This window comes from Cyrtonyx montezumae, unplaced genomic scaffold (assembly GCF_038088225.1).
Source record: "Cyrtonyx montezumae isolate F1298 unplaced genomic scaffold, pur_monq_1.0 scaffold_7, whole genome shotgun sequence".
NCBI classification, from domain to species: domain Eukaryota; kingdom Metazoa; phylum Chordata; class Aves; order Galliformes; family Odontophoridae; genus Cyrtonyx; species Cyrtonyx montezumae.
Window position 1 is genome coordinate 3,281,194 of NW_027072078.1, and position 19,760 is coordinate 3,300,953.

The 19,760-nt window shown below is 47.6% G+C and overlaps 3 protein-coding genes across 4 annotated transcripts in view; 1 reads left to right on the forward strand and 2 right to left on the reverse strand.

The window, feature by feature from the left end:
* VWC2L (von Willebrand factor C domain containing 2 like) overlaps positions 1–5,681 on the reverse strand; it is a 32,841-nt gene extending 27,160 nt beyond the window's left edge. For both annotated transcript variants that reach the window (XM_065750547.1, XM_065750548.1), the window contains exons 1-2: positions 5,470–5,681; positions 3,305–3,771 (exon numbers count right to left, since the gene is read on the reverse strand). In XM_065750547.1, coding sequence (XP_065606619.1) covers positions 3,305–3,715 — 411 coding nt within the window. In that variant the 5' untranslated portion in view covers positions 3,716–3,771; positions 5,470–5,681. The remainder of the gene's footprint in view (positions 1–3,304; positions 3,772–5,469) is intronic.
* A 902-nt stretch (positions 5,682–6,583) lies between these two features.
* SPAG16 (sperm associated antigen 16) overlaps positions 6,584–19,760 on the reverse strand; it is a 337,389-nt gene continuing 324,212 nt past the window's right edge. The window contains 1 exon segment of the mRNA XM_065750928.1: positions 6,584–6,849. Within this exon segment, the coding sequence (XP_065607000.1) occupies positions 6,584–6,849 (266 nt within the window).
* Positions 14,450–16,288, forward strand: LOC136057864 (heat shock transcription factor, Y-linked-like). The gene is made up of 2 exons (XM_065750904.1): positions 14,450–14,962; positions 15,671–16,288. The coding sequence occupies exons 1-2, from the start codon at positions 14,450–14,452 to the stop codon at positions 16,286–16,288; spliced, it is 1,131 nt and encodes a 376-aa protein (XP_065606976.1).

A 19,760-nucleotide genomic window follows, 5' to 3' on the forward strand; every position in this document is an offset into this window, starting at 1 on the left:
CCAGGAGCACCTAACCTGTTGGGACAGGGAGCAAGTTCCCACCTGCATGGCCCAAAAATTAAGAGCATGTTTCAAGATGTCAGCTCGACTATCCTCTTGTGAACTCATCGTCTGCTTCCCAGCACAGTGGCACTGTGCCACGCACTCACAGAGCTCTACGGACGGTTAGGCTGGATGGATATGAGGAGGTGGGAGAGCAGGATGTGATGACAGACTTTGCAAATGGACAGACCAAGAATTTTCCAAAGGCTGTGGCTACAAATGTACCTTCACCCAGGCCATAAATTGCATTTATTAATTCGGGTAGGCGCACGCTTTTCTGGCAGTAAGTTATGCAGCTGAGCGAAAACTAATCAGCACTTAGGAAAGCTGTTGTCTCACTGACATTTGCACGATTTCTCCATCAGCTGCCAGCGAACATCCATCACACTGGCGGGACGCTGTCTCCTTTACTTTACATAAGCTGCTGTCTGGGAAGATTCATTTAACACCCAGCCATGAGCACTCCCAATAGCCAAGACTGCTCTCTGGTTTGCTATTTGCTTGTTTTTTTTCTCCCTGGAAGAAAGGGGAGGGCTAGCAACCTCCCTGCAAACAAGTGCAGAGCTCCTGGGAGTTAGACCTTAACCTGCAGGATGGAAATCAAAACACAAGCAGGCTGCAAAGTGACCCCACAAGTGACCACCAGATCCCTCTGGGGAAAACAGACACGGTGCCCAAGACTTGCAGCATCCTTCACGCTGACCCCGACACTGCCACTGCTCCGGGACAGACTGCAGGAGCCCTAAGAGAGCAGATTTGAGGCCAACAAGGAGAGAAGTGGGGAATGAGGTTGGGAGAAAGATCGCCATAAAAGCAACCAGCCCTCCCCTTTGTCTGCAGCCTCTGCTGGAGGCATGGATGAGTCCCAGGCAAACAGAGGGGATGGACAGGCTCCATCCAGGCAGCTGGAGCCCCAAACCCTCAGAGATCTCCTAGGACCCATCAAAGGGCTATGAAGATCCTACACGGGGTTACAAAACATCTGCAAGGGACACGAGGATTTACAAAGAGTGCAGAGAGACTCCTAAAGGGCTTAGACTTACAACTGAACTTCAGCTTAGCATTTCATCGGTACGTGTTAATGATCTAGTGGCACAAGCTTAAACATTTGGACAGCTGTCTCAGCTGGATGGCTTGTTGTCATGTTTATATTTTGTGCTTACGATCGCTGTGAGTCAGAAAGATTAGAGGTACAAAATCAGCCCACTAGGAAATAATAATAATAATAATAATTCTTAAGAAACTTGTCTTCTGAAGTACTCTTTTACCCTGAGATAGTCACAGCTCCTGTCAGTGGTAAGAAAATAAAAAGATTAAATTGCATTTGGATTTTTCATCCTAAGCCTAAATAGAAACCTGAAAACAAGATGGGAAAATTCTCCCAAATGGAAACCTCTCACCAATTCTGATTTCCCGGAGAAAAACCAATTTCCTCGAGAAAATAATAATCCTAATTTGTGCAGAGATCAAGCAGCTGAAATTTCTACATGATGAGTCAGTCCTGGTAACTGTAATAGAGCAAGCATGAATGTTTGTATGCAGACACACATGCAGAGAGACACTTGCAGAAGGTTTTAAAATGAAAGCTAATGGGGCTGCCCAGAGAGTGGTGGAGTCACCACCCCTGGAGGTGTTGAAGAAATGTTCAGGTGTTGTGCTGAGGGACATGGTTTAGTGGGGTGTGGGGACAGTTGGACTGGGTGATCTTGGAGGTCTTTTCCAGCCTTGGTGGCTCTATGATACCACTGACTCTGCTTCCATTGAAAGCAGTCTGGTTTTGAGTAGGAACGACCCAAGAAAGCCTCCTCTGTTCTTTGGCACACAGACAGAGCTCAGTGTGTGAAGAATGGACTCCAGAAAGTTTGCAGACCCTATAAATCCATCAGGATGAAAGAAGAGCAGAGTTCAGAGCCTATAAAACCTACAGACTGCTCAGGACTTCTTCTACAGAGTTGGCTGATAAAATCTTGGTTCTGTTGAAGCAAACAGCGAAATAACCCAATGCTTCAAAGAATTCAACATTTCCCTTCAGAGCAGCAATTTTCTGAATCTTGGAAGCTCTTTGTTCTTTTTTTCCCAAAAAAAAACCACTCCTGGAAGTGCACAGTGATTTTCCATTGCTTGAATCTCTAAGAGGAGCAAGAGTTTCATTTCTTGTTCTAGGTAAACACATAGATTTCAAAAAAAAGTAATAAAATCAGCTTCTGCCTTGCTGCACAAAGCACTGGGCTCTCTGTAAAACACAGGTCAAGATCAAGAGCTTGACCATGAACACAGCTAAAGCTGAAGGATCCCATGGCCAAACTAAACAATTCCAGCTGCAGAAGGATAGGAAAAGATGACTGTAAACTGCACATGACAGAAGAAAGACACTACATACTGCCTTCACTGAAAATGACAAAAACTATCTGGGAAAAGGGAACTGCAATCTATGCTATGAGAACTCTTGCAGCACTCAGATCCGTATGGAAGCATTTTCATTGTCAGAGAAGTGCATAATGAGATTGGGCATGCAGCCACAATGAGTTACAGGCTGCTGTTAATTAGGGAGGTATGAATTTTAAAGCCACGTGACCTGGGAGGACAAACTTGTGTATACCTGTTGCCTTTACAGACCCCATTCTTCACTGTGACATGCTGTTTTCCTTAGCAGAATTGAAAGCGTGTAACCAGGTGAGAGGTGCGGGTTGTGTACAGGGTAATGGCTTCTGAAATCTGGTCTTATTTTCACAACACGTTCCCAGAGGGTTTCTTCACAACTTTCCTAACAGGAACTCTCCTGTTGTAACTCAGCCCCTCACTTCTCAGTACTCGAGATGGTCATGGTGCTATACATTAGTATTTTGCCATTCTAAACAGCTTTACCACCGTTGCAATGAAAACATCCCGCACAGCCTGCAGCCTACGTGCATCCTCACACAGCTCTGAGCAACAGCTCTCAGTGCCATGCCATCACGTTCTGTTATCCAAATTGGAAAGGGGGTTACAACAAGTGCCCAGCATTGGTTTACCACTATTTTTACAGGCTCCTCTGTGAGCCCAACTCATGCCATGAGCAACCAGGGACATGTCCAGCATCACAGCTTCAGAGGATGAGCATTTTGCTCAGAGACTTCTGGCTCACCATTGGCCCTGAGTGCACGTGAGGGGGAAGGTGGCAGCCCTTTTTAAGAGCAGGAAGCAAATACTGAGTGCCTCTGAGAGTCCCCAGCAAGCCATCTATCACGCTAACATAAAAAGCTGAAAGAAAAGAGTTTCATACCTTAAATTCCTCCAATATTTTGTAATTTTTTCCGTGATATTCACAAAAGTTTTTCACTTCCTTGCATTCCGGACAGCATCCGTTGTGTTCCACTTTTGTACACTTTGGGTGGATTTTAGGGCATTCGGGTTGATCGCAAACAGGTCCATCCTCAGTACAAATGCAGGGACAGTTGGAATGCCCCGGGAAAAAGCGTTCTCCCAGTTTGTACACAAAGCCACTGTCATCCACGCAACCCTTCCCTCGGTAGTCATCAAAGATCAGATTGTCATTGCTGGAAGTCTGGTCCCCTTCGTCGGCGGGGTAGTCTTCGTGGTTGATGGCAGCTGGCGTGACCAAGCCAGGGATTACAAACAGCAGTATCCAGGTTTCATGGATGTGAAGAGCCATCCCCCTCCTCAGCTTCTCCATGGGATCTCAGGGCCGGAGAGAAACAGCTGCTTCCATAAGGAGACCAGGGCCGTGGTCTGAAAGCAAACATTTTAAAGTGAGAACTCAGAAGTATTAGGGAACACTGACTAAGAAGGGCTACGTCTTCAACCAGCATGAAAGAATAAATCAGTGCTTCCAAACTGTGCAGATAGCTATCGCTGTTTCGTTTGAAATAAGCCTCTCCCAAGTTATTCGTAATGAGAATAAAGCACAAGAAATACATAAACGAGACACACTTCTGTAAGCATATGCCCACAAAACATCTCTGTACGAATGGTGGCTCAGAGAATCACCTCATCTTTATTTCCCTCATGTGCAGAGTTTTCTGTTGCACCAGAAGTTAGCGGGGATGGACAGCTCGGAGGGATCTGAGCCCCAGCTTAAGCTGTGGCCACCATCCCTCCGTGCCTCGCGTGGCACGCAGCCCTCTTCACCAAACGGAGGGGAGCTGAAGAACGAGGGAAGCACGCTCTGCAGGCAGCTCTGCATCCAGCTTGGAAGATGGAGCTGCATTGTACTCGGTGCATGAGAGGTGGAGCAGCAGACTTTCACACGCAGCATTCAGAAAGAGGGGGCTGCCCGTGCTCCATTATTCAGCATTCCGGTGCCACCCCAGGAGGTGGGCACCTGAATGGGCTTCTCCTGGAGCCGGGCCGGGCTCCGAGCATCCCTGGGTGTGCGATTGGCTGCACGCCGTGCCACATCACCGCCCAGCCCCGCGAGCGGAGCGGTGGGCTCTGACCTCTCCAGGGAGGACCGGGCAAAGTACCGCAGCAAACTTTTCAGTGAGACGAGAGATGTATTGATGAGGGGAAGCACTCACCAAGCGTGGCTTGTTTGGGTGCGTGTGTGCGTGCCACTGCCTCTCGTCCTCCTTCCTAGCACGACACGAATTGCCTACACACACGGTCAAACGTGCCCCCCTCCGCCCCCAGGGGGGGGATCCCTTCAGCACTGGGATTTTGGACTGGCTTCAGACGTTAAGCAATTAATTCTCCTGAGCTGAAGGAAAGCAGCAGCAGCAAGCTCTACTCCTGGAGAAGCAGTTCAGGGATCCTATTGACAAAGCAGTTTTTCCAAAGCCACAACAGAGGGAGACACCGGATATTACACAAGCTTTATCAAATTCAAAAGATATCCTCTTAATGGAAGTGCTAGCTGCATTCCCAGCACGAGGAGCGGGCATCCAGCACCTACTGCAACATGCTGATTGGGATTCAGGAGGTTGGTGCTGCTTTACCCAGCTCCAGAGCGGATGCCCACCTAAATGCTACAGGTAGGATGCAATACTGCAGATGGGTGGATATTTAGGAAAACAAAGCAAAACAAAACCAAAACGTACAGCAGACAAAACACAGCAGGAGCAAATGAAGCAATTCACGACCAGGGAAATGTGAAACAATGGAGAGAAGGCGGTGAAGTTTGAGGGGGGAGCTCTGAGAATTAAAAGCCAGAAGTTCTCTGGAGCTCATAAATAGAAGCACAGTGCGTCCCGCAGCCCACGGCCGTCCCACGGCAACTCCCAGGCGGAGATCCTGAGATCAGACAGACTGCAGACAGCTCGCACCGACAGGCTGCAACAAGTAAACAAAGCCCTGCTCTGCTCACAATTAGTTTACAGCCCAACTTTCTCATCATTCCTCATCCGGAGAGGGGCCAGGACCATCAATAAGTGCCTGAGTAAAACGCTTCCATCCACCTTCCCTCGCCCCGAGTGAGTAATTCACACTTACCTAATCAGGCTCGGTCTGAAAGCTGCGAGGGGTCACAGGCCAACATGGAGTAAAAGGTTAGACAAAAATTAGCGAAAGCAGTTCCTCCTAATCACATCCTCAGCGTTGACTCACGGACAATCCCTTCTCCTCCACCTCCCATCGCAAATCGCAGGAAAGCGGCAGCCCAGCAACCACGGCATGAGAATTAAGCTTCCACCCGGCGCCGAGGATTCAGAGCGAGCAGCGGCGCTCCGGAGGCAGGGATGCAACGGAGAAGCCCCGATGCCAGCAGCGCAGTCATCGCAGACAACTTGGGCTGGATTTCCTCAGGTCTCAAGTGGAGGGCAGGGAGAAGGGGGGGGGGGGGAGGGAGGGAGAAGGGAAAAAAAAACCACAACAACAGAGAGAGATCCCCTCCCTACGCCCAGCGGATCTCTTGCGGTGCAGGATTTGCCACAGCCGGGGAAGGAGGGGGGAGAAGCGGGGCGCGGGGGCTGGCAGGCAGAGGGAGGGCGGAGGAGCCCGGCGCCCGGTGGGCCCCGCTCCCCTGCGGGGACTCCCCAGCCCTGGGGACGGGCATGGCCGCCCCGCCCCCTATTAGCAATAACAGTAATAATTAATTTTTCCAAAAAAAAAAAAAAAATTTTTTTTTTTTTCTTTTGAAGGCTGAGTGGGAAAAATAAATAAATAAGTAAATAAATAAGAGGGAATGGGGAAAATAAATAAAGAGGAATCCAGCTGCGGGGCCGCACGCAGCCCTGCGGTGATCCCGCTGCCGTCAGTGCCGCGCTGCCCAGCTCGGCCTCCTTCCTGCCCCGGCGGCGGCCCGAGCGCTTGCTGCATCCGAGATCCCACCTTGCTGCATGATTAAAACTTCCCGTCTTCCCGCGGGCTGCAACTGGGGAGCCGTGCGCCGGCGGCTCCGGCTGCGAGCCGCTCACAGTCCGCCTCCTTGCAATTCGGCTGCTCTGTCATTAGGCGTCATTGTAAAGCTATTTCTGCCGGAGCGACCGAACGAGGGATGCTGGCTACTGGGGAAAACACCGTTAAAGAAAGCCAAACCGGGGCTTTTATTGCGATAAAACGCAGGACGGCACTCCTCTCAAGCAACTATGCCCCCTGCAAACATCAGCTACGGAAACGCCTTGCTGAGCTCTCTCTTGCTGTGCTCTCTCTTGCTGTGCTGCTCGATCCGCGAACACCTTGAGGATGAGGCTCCTTACGTCCAGAGACACACGGTGCCGTCGGCAGCCCCGGAGAGCAGCCGCTCCGCCGCGTGATGGAAGGCCACGCTCCGCACTTGTGTCTCGCCGTGGCCCCGCAGGCTGCGGAGCTGTCCCGGCCCCGGCTGCACAACCTTCACAGCCCCATCGCTGCTGGCCACGGCCACGGCGCGACCTGGAACGGAAACAGAGCGAAGTTAGAGGGTTTGGCAAGGGCAGCGGCGCTGGAAGTCTGGAGCTGAAGATGAACCACGTCTTGCGTGCTCCTGTTTGCTGAGATCAACGATGGGAAAGCTGAGTAGATCGATGATGATGAGATTGGATTCAGAGTGATTAAGTGAAGCTGGAGAGCTGGGCACGCTGCTCATTAAGGGCACGGCTGTTCCACTTGGGTGCAATTATTTAGGGCTGGATTCTGACATGCAGGCTGAGCAGCAGATGCTCTGCTGATACCTGGAGGTATCAGAATCACACTGCTAACATTCCTCTTCTTGTACTGCACAAAGGGCAACTCTCAGCCAAACTGCAGAGAGGTTGGGCATCCAACTGAACCAAATGCCCCACTCCCTCAGAGCCTTATGGGAAGGCCACCTTACAACAGAACAAGAGCTAGCTAAAGAAAAAGTCAGAAAGGTTCTAAAGAGTCTCCAGTTTCCATATACTCCTTGATAAACCAGACCCAGTTCATCACTCCCAATGATGCAGAAAGTCAACAGTTACTTAAACACCAGCACAGCTACCAGCTGGTAAGCTATGTGTTTGAAGCAACTTTTATTTGCCCTGCCACCAGATTCAGGCTCCCTCCTCGAGGAAACTAACTGCAGTAATGCATGAGTGCTGCACAAAGGGAAACAATAAGAAAACAAAAACAAAAAAAAAATCAAAATAAAAAAGGATTGACACGTTCATTTCAGAGCTGATGTGGTCCTTACAACAAAGAGATCGACACATTTCCAGTCATGACCTTGGCCAAACGCCTTGTTATGTTGGGAGCAAGTTCAGTATGCCCTTCAAATGATTACAGCTCTTTTCATGCATCAGTATTTTCTTTCTGAAAGCAAAGACATCACAGAGGAATAACTAATATTGATGGAGACAAAGTCAGTTAGACACTAAGGCCATCATTTTGGGGAAGATGATGAAAACAGGAGAGGCTTGGTCCATTTAAGTCACATAAAGAATTCAGCAATGGGAACGTACCACCCCATCAGAAGTTAGTCAGGAAGAAGCTGTCCTCCTAGCATGAATCCCATGGAGGCCACAGGGTGTTGGTATGACCACGCGATGTGTCATTCATCCATTAAACATATCCTCCTTCCACTCAGCCTAATTCACAATGATCTTCAAGACACGTTGGCTCATGTGACAACCTGGGAAGCAAACCAATGCCACCTCTCCATCTCTCAAAGGAAACACATAGCCTGAAGCAGCTCACAAGTGCATTGAGAATATTTAATCATGCATAATGCTTAGTGTAGTCATGGATGCCTGTGCAGAAAAGGGGAACTGGGAAGTAGAGCTAACCATGATAAATACGCCCTATTTGCAAACCTTTACAACTACCCAGTTTCCTCATCTAGAACAAAGCCTGACACAGCAAAGATGTGTAGGATGGATTAGAGTGTCCAAAGCAGCAGATGTGAATATTTATTACAAACTCTCTTCCAGGAAGTCTTTGCTGACAGAAGCACTGCATATGGATTTCACTTGCAGCCAGGCACTCCAGGCAGTCGCTGGGATGACTTCTCCAGGAGCCAAATAAATGCCATTTCGCCTGGAGCCATGACATTGCAACAGCTGGGCAGGGGGTTAATGTCACTTTCAGCCTCCTCAAACCCATAACGAAGAGCTTGTTAAAAACAGAGAAGGACAGGAGGGAGACAAAAAAAAAATAAAGAAGAAGGCTTGGACAGCTGCGGATTGCCAGTAGCTTGTGAGATGCAATAGCAAATTGCACATCTCCCTGTGCCAGGGAAAGTCCTTGGGTGCATGGGGCAGTCCTGGTGAGGAGTAGTGTCTCATCTGGTGCTAACCATCCCGTGATGTGCTGCTGCTGCTGCCTATGAGCACAGCAGCTCCTTGCCCTGTAGCAGAAGGATGCAGGACTAATGCATGCAGAGGGGAGAGGAACGCACCAGATGAGTTCCCACAGCAGTTGTGTCACTGCTGATCTACGCACCCGGTAACACTTTGCTCATTATAATGTAAATTTACTCCCCCTTTCCTTGCGTTTCTTTCTGGGAACAAATTGTGTTTTATTGCTCTTTCAAGATGTTCCAATTAGGAAGCCAAACAAAATCTATTACATAATTGTCACGCGAAGCCTTGTTTTGATGAAGGGCGCTTCCTCACGCACTAACAGACGCACTTTGATATAACACTCAGAGGAAGGCAGAAGCCTGGAGATAGTTTTTCTTTCATACACCTTTGGGTGAGTTGTCAGGTTGGGCAGGCCTGTGCAAATCCACGGAGCTCAGCAGACAACGCAGAACTGCATCGGAACGATCCGTTTCTGGTTAGAAGATGCAGAGCACCTCCAGATCTCAAACTCAGGGTTGCAGAGACATCCAACTCATGCAAAGCTGCTGCAGATCTGCTGGGACACCCACAGAGCAGCAACGCAGGGAGCTAAACCCAAGCTCCAGCCCCTAGTTCATTCCTCCTCCCCCACTGGGCAGCAGGAGTGATGAAAGAGCACATCACCATGCCACAGAGACCCTACGGTAGCAGCTCTTGTACTAATTACATCTAATCTGTTGTTGCCCATTGCTAGAGCAGAGGTACTAATTTTTCTGATGCACCCCTGTTATGTCCCTAGAATAACATAAGCTCTGACCATCTGGTCATTTGCTTCAAAAAGCATGCAGTGAGTCTGAAAAGGTAGAGAGGAAAGCAGCAAAAGCACCGGAAGGTATGAACGACTTCTGTGCAAGCAGTCACTAAATGGGATAGTGACTTACCCCAGAAAAAAACATTTGTGTGCTAAAATGCATTTGGCTGTTAATCTTTTCTCTCTATGCACACTTGCACTGCAGTCAAGCCCAGGATGCTGCTGTTTCCCTCTTAGGGATCCAAAGAGGAATCCACCTACAGGGTTTGATAGCCTGAACTGTCACCCACATGGTGTGGACCAAACCTCTGTCTGTTTTGGTCCCTTTCAGCCCAAACCATTCTATGAGTTGGTGAATCCCACCCACCTGGAAGCAGCAATGCAGCCCGTGAAGCCACCAGCAGATGGGACATGGTATTTCTAGACAGTCACATACCTTTTGGGATGCAACTGAATTTCCTGAGTGCCTCTCCACTCCTTTTGTTTCTAGCATTACAGCAAGCTCTTGCTGCACATCTCCAGCCCCAGCGTCCCCTGGAGAACAGGCTCTGGTCCTGGCCCACACACACACTGCCTGGCCAGGCTGCCACTTCCAGCCTGGCAGTGCCCTTTGCTTCGGGCATTGATGAATTCCTCAGGCAGTTCTGCTCTCTGGGCTGGAAAAATATTTGTGCCTCATAAAAGCAATAAAAGTCACCTGTGCCCTTTTATTCCTGGTACTGAAGACAGATCTCAGCATTGTTCTGAGAACAGAACTGGACCTTAAAATCAATTAGTACCTGTGCTGCCTTGTAAGTACTATCAAAGCTAAAGCCATGAATGTAAATATGATACAAATCCTGTCTTCTAATTTGAACTGGTAGCTAAATTTCAAGTAGTGCTGGTACACTGAAGCAATGGGATTTGTGACTGCGTTTCTTCAGAACACAAAACCAGACAAGATTAATTTGCTGGGTTGATAGAACCAAATTACCTGGGGTAGAGGGAACAAGACCTGCACTTGTCAAAAGACAGCCTGACAATTTATGTTCCATAAGGTCCTAATAGAAATCACAACCACAATTACTGTCTTCTTTGTAAAATGAATTTTGAATGAAACCTTGCCAAGACAAAAGTCCGTAGCGCTTTCCTGGAGACGACGACACCTCTGGGCTGGGAAGGCAGAAAGAGAAGGTCAGGTTGCAGGCACTGAGCTCTGCAGTCAAGAAATGCTGTTGGCCAAAGCCTTAAGGTTTCACCTTAACAGCACTGGAAAGGCCATCGGGCAGCGTGGTTACCCCACAGCAGGATGCTCTTGCTCAGATACGGAGCAGAACGAGGAAAGAGAAAGGCAGAGAAGTCACCTGCCCATAGCAGCAGCAGTGACACCCTGAGTAAGGGATGCTGCACTTGGGCAATTGCTTCCAATACAATCATGGCCACTATTTTAGGCTTTATCGTAGATAATTCAGACGTAGTGACTTTGCCAATTTAAAAATACTTGGGCTGTGTACCCGCAAGCAAAGCATTCATCTTCAAAGACACAAGCCCAGTTCTTTCTTGTTTCATTAAAATTATGATCTCTCATGGATTTAAGACATTCTGTTTAACATGACTGCATAGAGAAGCCTGAGACCATTACTGATGACGGAGATGGAATAACGTACCACAGAATGAAAGAAAGAATGGCTTTGATCAATAGGGAAATGATTTTTATACACATCAGAACCAATTTAAAGAATTCTCTAGGATCAATTTAGATAGACAGAAATGCTTCTCAGCATTTATTACCTGTGGAGGGAATATTGATCCCATCCATTGATTTCTCCTATGCACACGGAGCAGTATCTGGTTTTGGTTTTTAAAAGAAAGATGCCCCAAAATGGAAAGTATCAAGAAACGACTTATATTTTAAGGACTCACATTAATGGTTCAAGCAGCGTCATTACTCAGAACTTCTCAACCCCAGAACAGAAAAGGCACGTGGACTGTTAGTCAACACAGAGAAGGGTTTTGCTGAAACCATGCTCACTGAGGGCTACCAAGTCCTCACTGCGTTTTTAAAGGAACCTCTGCTCAGGACAATGTTAGAAATCAGGCACTTGGCCCTCCTGGATTACACACTCCCTCTGCTTGAGTACATTCAGTCACCAGTGGAGCAGCAGCCACGTGCACTGACACGAGAGTTACCCAGCCCAGGGGGTCTTTGAGGCTCAGGGCACCTTCCTGCTGCCTGTGAAAGGTACAGCACCCCAGTCCCTGCCTCAAGTAGTCTGCAGCCTAAGCTTAATTCCAAAAACAAAACAACAACCACAACAACAATGCAGCAAATAGATCAGAGAGGACAAGGCTACAGGCAATTATGAGCTTAATTAGCCATGATACTGCTGCCTTACCATAGCAAAATGTTTTATGGGCATCCTGGCAGCAGCAGATGACTGAATCTGTAGCCAGGTCTGAGTACTCCGATGGACGACGCACCGCCCCCCACACCTGGTGAGATCAGGCCCACGCAGCAGCACCTAGAGCATCCCCAGCCAAGGGGACCTGCTGCCCAGCCTGCACACAGCACCACAGCAGCGTTCTGACCTCTCTGTGCTGTGGCAGAACACCGACTGCAGGGGGTGGGATGCTCACCCGGGGAGCAGGAGGAAAGCACGGAGCAGCTCATGGTCTGGCACACAGTCTGAGTTGGGGCAGAGACAAAGCATTAACTTTGCGGAGCCCTTGGACGGGTGGAGAGAAAGGCAGATGGGAAGGTTTCCAAACACTACAGAGTGAGATTCTTCATGCAAATGTTAGCATGCTTGTCTAAATAAGAGTAAATAAAACGTTTAACAGATGCTGCAAACTATGATTGCAGTGGCTGTAGATAAAACTCTTCATTACTGTCACACCATGTGGAATGTTATTTACCAAGCAACCGACTCACCAGACGACACAACTTCTACATTTGTTTTTTGTTGTTGTTCTATAAACAGTTTCCAACAAATGCAGCAATTATTTCTCATCTTCCAAATGCGTGCTGTATTCTGCTTAGGAATGCATTTTTTTTAACGATGTTCTAGGTCTTCCAACCTCAACTAGGAATAAATCCTCCTAAATATTCCCCACTTGGAAATGACAGCAAGCTCCTCTTCCCTCTGCCTCCCCATTGTGTTGATTTGGGTCTTTCTTAGGAGAGGATAGAAGAACCATCTTGAGCAGGCTGTAATCCATTTTAATATTCCTAATCATGGAGAACAAATGGCAAGCTGGGAAAGAGAGGTTCAACAATCTGCAGATACACGTTTCTCATATACTCAGAACAAAAACCTTTCGCCATTCTTTAGCGTACTGACTTTTTTCCCCTCCTCTGAAGTATTTAAGTAGGCAGAGATCTGGCAAAGCATGTTAGAAGAAATAATCTCAGACTGCACTAAAACTCATGACTCACCTTATGCAGGTGAAGGCATTCGAAGTCAGTAATCACCTGCTTAGATGATGGTGGGATCAGGGAATTGAAAACAGATTAATCTTGGCAAGAGTGAGTTACAGTACCTGGTCTTGTAATGAACAAATTCACTATTATTTGCAAACGATTAGACATAAAAAATAAAAAAAAAAGCAGCTTCATAGACTAGGCAGGGTGGGGGAATATAACATTTCTTAGACCCAAGTATTTAAAGAAGACAATAAATGAAAAGGAAGTGCTGAGAAGTTCCTCAGTCAAACTGCTTGATGTAACTTGGCAAAAGTGGAAGGTGACTTCCTTGGAAGGTAGAAAAACTCAAATTACCCATGCAGGCTGTCAATAGAAGTATGTGTGCAGGAATCTGTCTTGGATGAGATGTAAGTGTGCAGCAGGATATGGGCGCGTGCATCTTCCTTCAAAGAGCAGGGATGTGGAGAGATGGCTGGCCAGCAGGCACTGGGGACTTCTCTTTATTTCTTACTGGGAGAAAAATGTGACTGAGATGAAGGGGCATTCTTTCCAGAGCTTAAACAGATCTCAGAACTCGACAAATCCATTTTCAATCAAAAAAATCACGAGAAAGTCACTTATACCAAAGAAAGCGTTTATCTGATAGAAGAAAATCCTTCATATAAAAGAACTTTAAGCTTTTTGTAAGGATTTCTAGACCTAGACCATTACTGTAAAGCTCCCTTTCAGCTTGTTTCTATTTGATTTTACTCGGCCTTTTGGTGTCATTTTGGATTTTGAAAACAGTTTTAAAACAAAATACAAAAAGCAGAAACTTAGGAGCAGTGTCTTCAAGAGGTCAAAATCTGCTTGGAAGAATTCAAAGAACTCTCAGATATATTCAGAAGATATTAAAAAATAATATATGAAGAATAAAAGGGTAAGAGAATCTCCATCTTTTGCCCAGCACTGCATTATTTTATTTCTCTTGGAAGATTTCTCCCAGAGGAGAATGCATGCAAACAGATTTTGGCATTGACCTATGCGATTTGTATGTGGGCACGTGTCTTCAAGTCCAGTCTGCGTACCTTGAGGAAGCAAAAAAGATGAGGAGTAAGGCAAGATGGCATTCTGGCAGCCATCCTTGGGCTGCTTCCATTTGTGGGACCTCGGTCCCAGTGCCATCTCAGACTTCAGAACACAGTTTTCCACTCTGCTGTGGAAATCATGCAGCACTGGCGAGAGGTGGGCGCAAACCGAGACGAGATGGCCTGGCGGAGGGCTGCTCTCCTTCCAGCACCACTCCATTTGCCCCTTGACTCAAACTCCAACGGCTTTGGGCAGGACCAGCAACAGGCGCTGCTCAGTGACATCAGCTTGGGAGGCTCCAAGCGCTGATATCACAATGCCCACACAGGGTTGCCATGGTGATGCCTAACGGTGTCCCATTGGAACCCCGGGCACTGCGGGCACATTCCCTGTGGCAGCAGGCAAGGCTGATGCCGTCTCGCTGCACAAAAGGCTGTGCCATCCGTCTGTGGCCCAAACCGGACAGATACTGAAATGGAGGCAGCACAAGCAGCTTCTGTTTCCCACCTGGAGGAGCTGCTGGAGAGCGCTGCCTCCACTTCCACAAAGACAGCAGGACAGGACCAAGCACTGGCTGGCCACGCTGCTGAAGGACCAACAGTGGAAGTCAAGGAGCCAGAAGTGGCTCTGGGCGAGGAGGAAACCGAAGCATCGCCTCCGAGCTCATCTGCAAAAAGCCCTGGCCAAAACAGCATCTTTTCAACTCTCACCTTTCCTCAGAAGCTTTGGGTACTGGCTGAGAGTGAGAACGTGGAAAGTATCTGGTGGGGTCACGGAGGAAAGTGCCTGGTAATTGACGAACAACTGTTCGTAGCGGAGGTCCTGGCCAAAGAATCGCCCATCAGAGCATTTCGGTGCACTGCCATGAAGAGCTTTATTCATCAGCTCAATGATTACGGATTCACCAGAGTGCCCCAGAACATGGAAAGGTCTCCACATCTTCCAGAATTTCTGGCAGAAGAAAAAGCGATTGCTGCCCACAGGAAGGTAAATGCATCGGTCGTTCCCCACACGAACCACCTCTCACCATAAACTCACACAAGCTCTTGTTTCAGTCAGCCTGAGCTGTGGGTCCAGAGTGACCCACTGGTGCACTGACACCCACTGTGCTGCCTCTACTCAGAGGGATGGGGGAGAGAATCAAGGATAAACAGGAGAACTCTTGGGTTGAGAGAAAATTATTTGCTAACAAAGGATAACAGTTATGCCAGTAGAGAAGTATACGAATGCATATCCCAAGTGGAGCACAAGTGATTGCTCACCAACTCATGACTCAAGCCCATTGAACTCAGGCTGCTCTCGTGTGTAAGACAGCCCCTCCCCCCCCTTCCAAACACCCTCCACACGATGTCACAGGGCATGGAATATCCCTTTGGCCAGTTTAAGTCAGCTGTCCTGATCCTGTTCCCTCCCAGCTCCTTGGGCCCTTCGCTAAAGCCTTAGCACTGTACATCACTGCTTAGCAGCAGGATAGATGTCTGTGTGTTACCAACACTGTTTTACTCCTCAAAGCAAACCACGGCATCGTGCCAGCGCTCTGAAGAATACAGTTCCATCCCAGCTGAAACTAAGCCACCCATGAGCCTTGAAGATACCCACATTTGCCCTTAGCCATGACAGGCCCTACTTCCCATATCTTGCTGTCCCTCGGCCCCACGCTCACGGCACCCAACTCTTGTCCTTTGCCTTCTGCAGTTATTCCGCTATTCCTGCCCGCTCTTCAGGAGGGACAACCCATGCATGCTGCAGAGCTGCAAGAGAAGACCATCTAAGAAGAGAAGAGCTGCAGCTGCCCTTGGCCCTGACCTGCAGGATGCTCCACATGAGATCCCACAGAGGAGCAGCCAAGGTGCCCAGCCCGTGCACGAAGCAGCTGCTGGGCCAGACGAGAGCCTGCAGGGAGCAGAACAACAAGACGCACAGGCAGCAGCACCCATGGGCCCTCCACCAGCCAAGCTCTGCAAGACAGACACCCCCGGGGCCCCAGCAGGCACTGCCACAGCACCAGCATCACCGCACTCTGCTCTGCCCTTCGTGCCCCCTGCTTTCACACCCGGCCCCACTCAGCAGCAGCTCCCCCAGGCCTCACAACCACCACAGCTGCAGGCACTCTGGGAGGCCCTGCCTTCCTTCATCTCCTTCTTGGCAATGGCCATGAGGGCGGCAGCTATGACCATGCCACCACAATGGCAGTCCTGCACAGCTCCACACTGCTCTACGTGCAGCTGCAGCCAGCTCTGCGCAGCCCCGCACTGTGCAACATGCAGCTGCAGCCAGCACGGGGCAGATGCAGCCCCTGGCACATCCCCATAGTGCAGGACCCAGTACAGATAGACACACTTCAATAATCCTGCAATCTCATAGCTTTTAGGTGCTTAGTTCCCCAAATAGCACGTTGCAGTTAGTACCCTTCCCAGTTCTCACATCCCCTTGTTTATGTATGTATTTCTCTCTTTCTTCATGTAATTCTTGCAGAAATAAAATGTTTCAATAAAAGACCTTCCGTGTGGTTCCTCATTTTCTGCACAGTTGAGATACCAAGGATTGAGGCTGTAGTAGCAGCCATCACATGGAACAAAAACAGCCGTCACTTTCATACACAAACTCTGGGTCCCAGATAGAGATATCCAAAGGGTTTTTCAGATTCCTCTCTGCTTTTCCTTGTGCAGTACAAACAGGCTTGTTAGGGAAGTAGTTTCTTTTTCACATGAGCTTTAGCAAGCTAACCAAGCCTGTCCTGGCCTGGACACTGATGCTTTTTAGGGAATCTGGAATTATTATTTCAAAGCTTGAAACAGAAGCTTTTTAACTCAAAAATACATCAGGAAAAAAAAAAAGAAAGAAAGCAAGCCATGGCTTGTTCTGGATGCTAAAGGGGGATCCCACCCAAAAATTAAAATCGTTTTTCTGCGTAGCACCTGAAGACCTGCAACGCAAATGCTTTAGTGAAATCTTTAGCATTGGATCTGAATGAACAAAAGAAATCAATAGTAAACTCAGGATTAGGACCTGAATTCTCTTTCTGAGAACATTAAATCAAGCCAGTAAACCTCCTTTTGAAATTCTCTTCGTGCTCCACGGATCAGTTCCCATCACACAGACCGCCTCAGTAGGCTTCATGGGGTAAGACTTTAATTCCTGGGAAAGGCACAGGCATATTACAAATGGTTAGCATCATCCATTGCCTGTACATGCCATTTGTAGACCCATCTGTCTTCCGCACAACTGTATTTCAATCTTATTTTCATTAGTTACTTGTACTCTATTTGGATTAATTATGAAATGAAAAAAGAGTACCGTTATACACAGCAGAGATGAAAAGCTGGCAAATGGAGGAGTGTAATCCACTCCCTGCCTCTCAGAATGAGCTATAAATCCACACCAGCTGCAGTTCGCCACCTCTATCTCAGTTCACCTCCTCCAGCTTTGCTGGTCTGAAAACAAAACACGGTCCCCCCGGCTTTGTATCGCTTACCGGTATTCTTCCCTCCCCAAAATCAGGCACTTGAGAAAGCATTCCATGCCACCACTTCAAAATCCGGACACAGACTCTGCAGTCGTTGTTTGAGAGCTTGGCCTCGGTTTTAAATATGGGAACATCCAAAAGAAATGAAACCTGAATTCGAGGAACTCTCAGGTACATTCTGAAGATATTAAAAAATAATATATGAAGAATAAAAGGGTAAGAGAATCTCGATCTTTTGCCCAGCACTGCATTATTTTATTTCTCTTGGAAGATTTCTCCCAAAGGAGAATGCATGCAAACAGATTTTAGCACTGACCTATGCGATTTGTATGTGGGCACGTGTCTTCAAGTCCAGTCTGTGTACCCTGAGGAAGCAAACAAGATGAGGAGCAAGGCAAGATGGCATTCTGGCTGCTTCCAGCTGGGGGACCTCAGTCCCACTGCCATCTCAGACTTCAGAACACAGCATTTGGTTTTTGTGTCCCCGTGGAAGGGGACCATGCCCAGCAATGCTGGTGCAGCAGCAGGGAGCTGGCACTGCTGTGACCTCTCGTTGGTGGAGCAACTTCAGAGAAAGTGACTTCAGTAATGCTAAAATCTTATTCTGAACTAGTTTTTCTCTTCAACATCTGTATCAGAAGCAGCACGGCCACGGCTGTACTGTGTGTAATGTTATCTCCATAATACGTGTTTCAAGATTCTGAGAAGAAAAATGCCATCGCTCCTGTTTTAAATGAAAATTTTCATTTAAAATATAAAACTTACTGATGGGTTAACTCAGAAAAATTAAGTTACAGCAAAACTGCTGTCACCACAAATTGAAATTTATTCTAGTTTCTGCTACAAGTGAGATCCCTGAATATAGATTTTAGTGTGAAAACATGCTTTCCTCTGAACTTCCTACTTGACTGCAATGTATGCATTTTGGGCATCAATATGTGACTCATTTTTAAGTATTCAGTGGAGCTGAGAAACGTATAAAGAGAAGAATTCCAGGCATGCAGGAACTGAGCTCTGACTAATGGAAACACCGCTTTAAAGGCATTTGGAGAATAGAAGATAACTTTTTATTAATTTCCTATTCTTTTTCCTTTCCCCGCTCTATTTTCAGATGCCTGCAGCCATTCAGTTAAAACCTCTTCAGTGCTCCTTCCCTTCCCAAGTGATGAGATGGATAGGCTTGTGTTACGGAAGAGGAGACCTGGATGTGAGCAATGATTTATTTTTCCCTTGGATAGCATGTGCAGCATTTTTTCCATTAACTCAAAAGGAATGACCAGACGCATAACGGCTTTTTGACACAGGCTGGGATTCATCTCATCTACCCTTGCCATCCCACAGCAGAAATGCAGAGCAGTTTGTTCCCATGGGCTCCAGGGGAGCAGTCTCCAGTGAGAAAAACTTAATTTCCCAAGAAAGAAACTCACCCACCGATTTCAGGCATCTATCACAAGTGAGTGCACACTGCCATGGAGGGACTTTATCTCACCTGCAGACAGCTGAGGCAGGGGGAGATTTAAAGCCTGCCTGAGACCTGCGAATGGGCAGCTCAAGAAAATTTGAGAGAGAAATAGTAAGAAATTCTATAATCGCTTTGATGGCAGACTTGTGTATGCCAGAGCTGCTGACGGTGACTAGGCATTTGTAGGTACCCCGAGGCACGTAAATACTGCTGGAAGTCACACTTATATAGGCAACGACTGCTATTAAACCCATCCATGCTCAGCCCTCAGTGGCCAGGAAGAGATGAGAGGAGCACGATGTGCACTGTAGGCTCCACAGCTAGCCCCATGGCCAGCCACAGTAACTTCAATTTTATACTGCCACACAGGTGGGTGCTTCAGCTCTCCCAGCTCAGAAGTTGGTCTATCTTCATCTCTTTCTAAGCTTTTCTGAATTAAAATAATGTGATTTTTAATCCTCTCTTTCCTCCTATTTGCTCAGTATCTACTATAACGGAGCCCTCAGATGCTGCCTGCACTACCATGATAATTCAAGTGAAACAGAGCACTATAGAGCGACTGGCTTCTTTTACCCACATTACAACTAAGCAGTATTTTACCATGATAGTAAAAAGAGACACACAGTTATGGGTACGACAACAAGAAGAAAAAACAGACATAGAAAAACAGGCTCAATAAATTCTTCACCGACTACAAAAGCTCAAAGAACTGACTTCTAACATAAGCATGTTATTGTCAACAGCGGCATCTCTATTAGGCTTGTTCCCTTTCCTAAACATTCCTATTACTGTCATTTCTCACGTTTGTCATATTTGCTGCCTTGACAGCACAGACACTACGCTGTAAAATCTGTCAG

Bases quoted from the DNA above. Each gene is read 5' to 3' on its own strand.
- LOC136057864 (XM_065750904.1), top strand. From the start codon at position 14,450: ATGGAGGCAGCACAAGCAGCTTCTGTTTCCCACCTGGAGGAGCTGCTG. The intron at 14,963-15,670 runs GTAAATGCATCG...TGCCTTCTGCAG, and splicing joins CGATTGCTGCCCACAGGAAG to TTATTCCGCTATTCCTGCCC.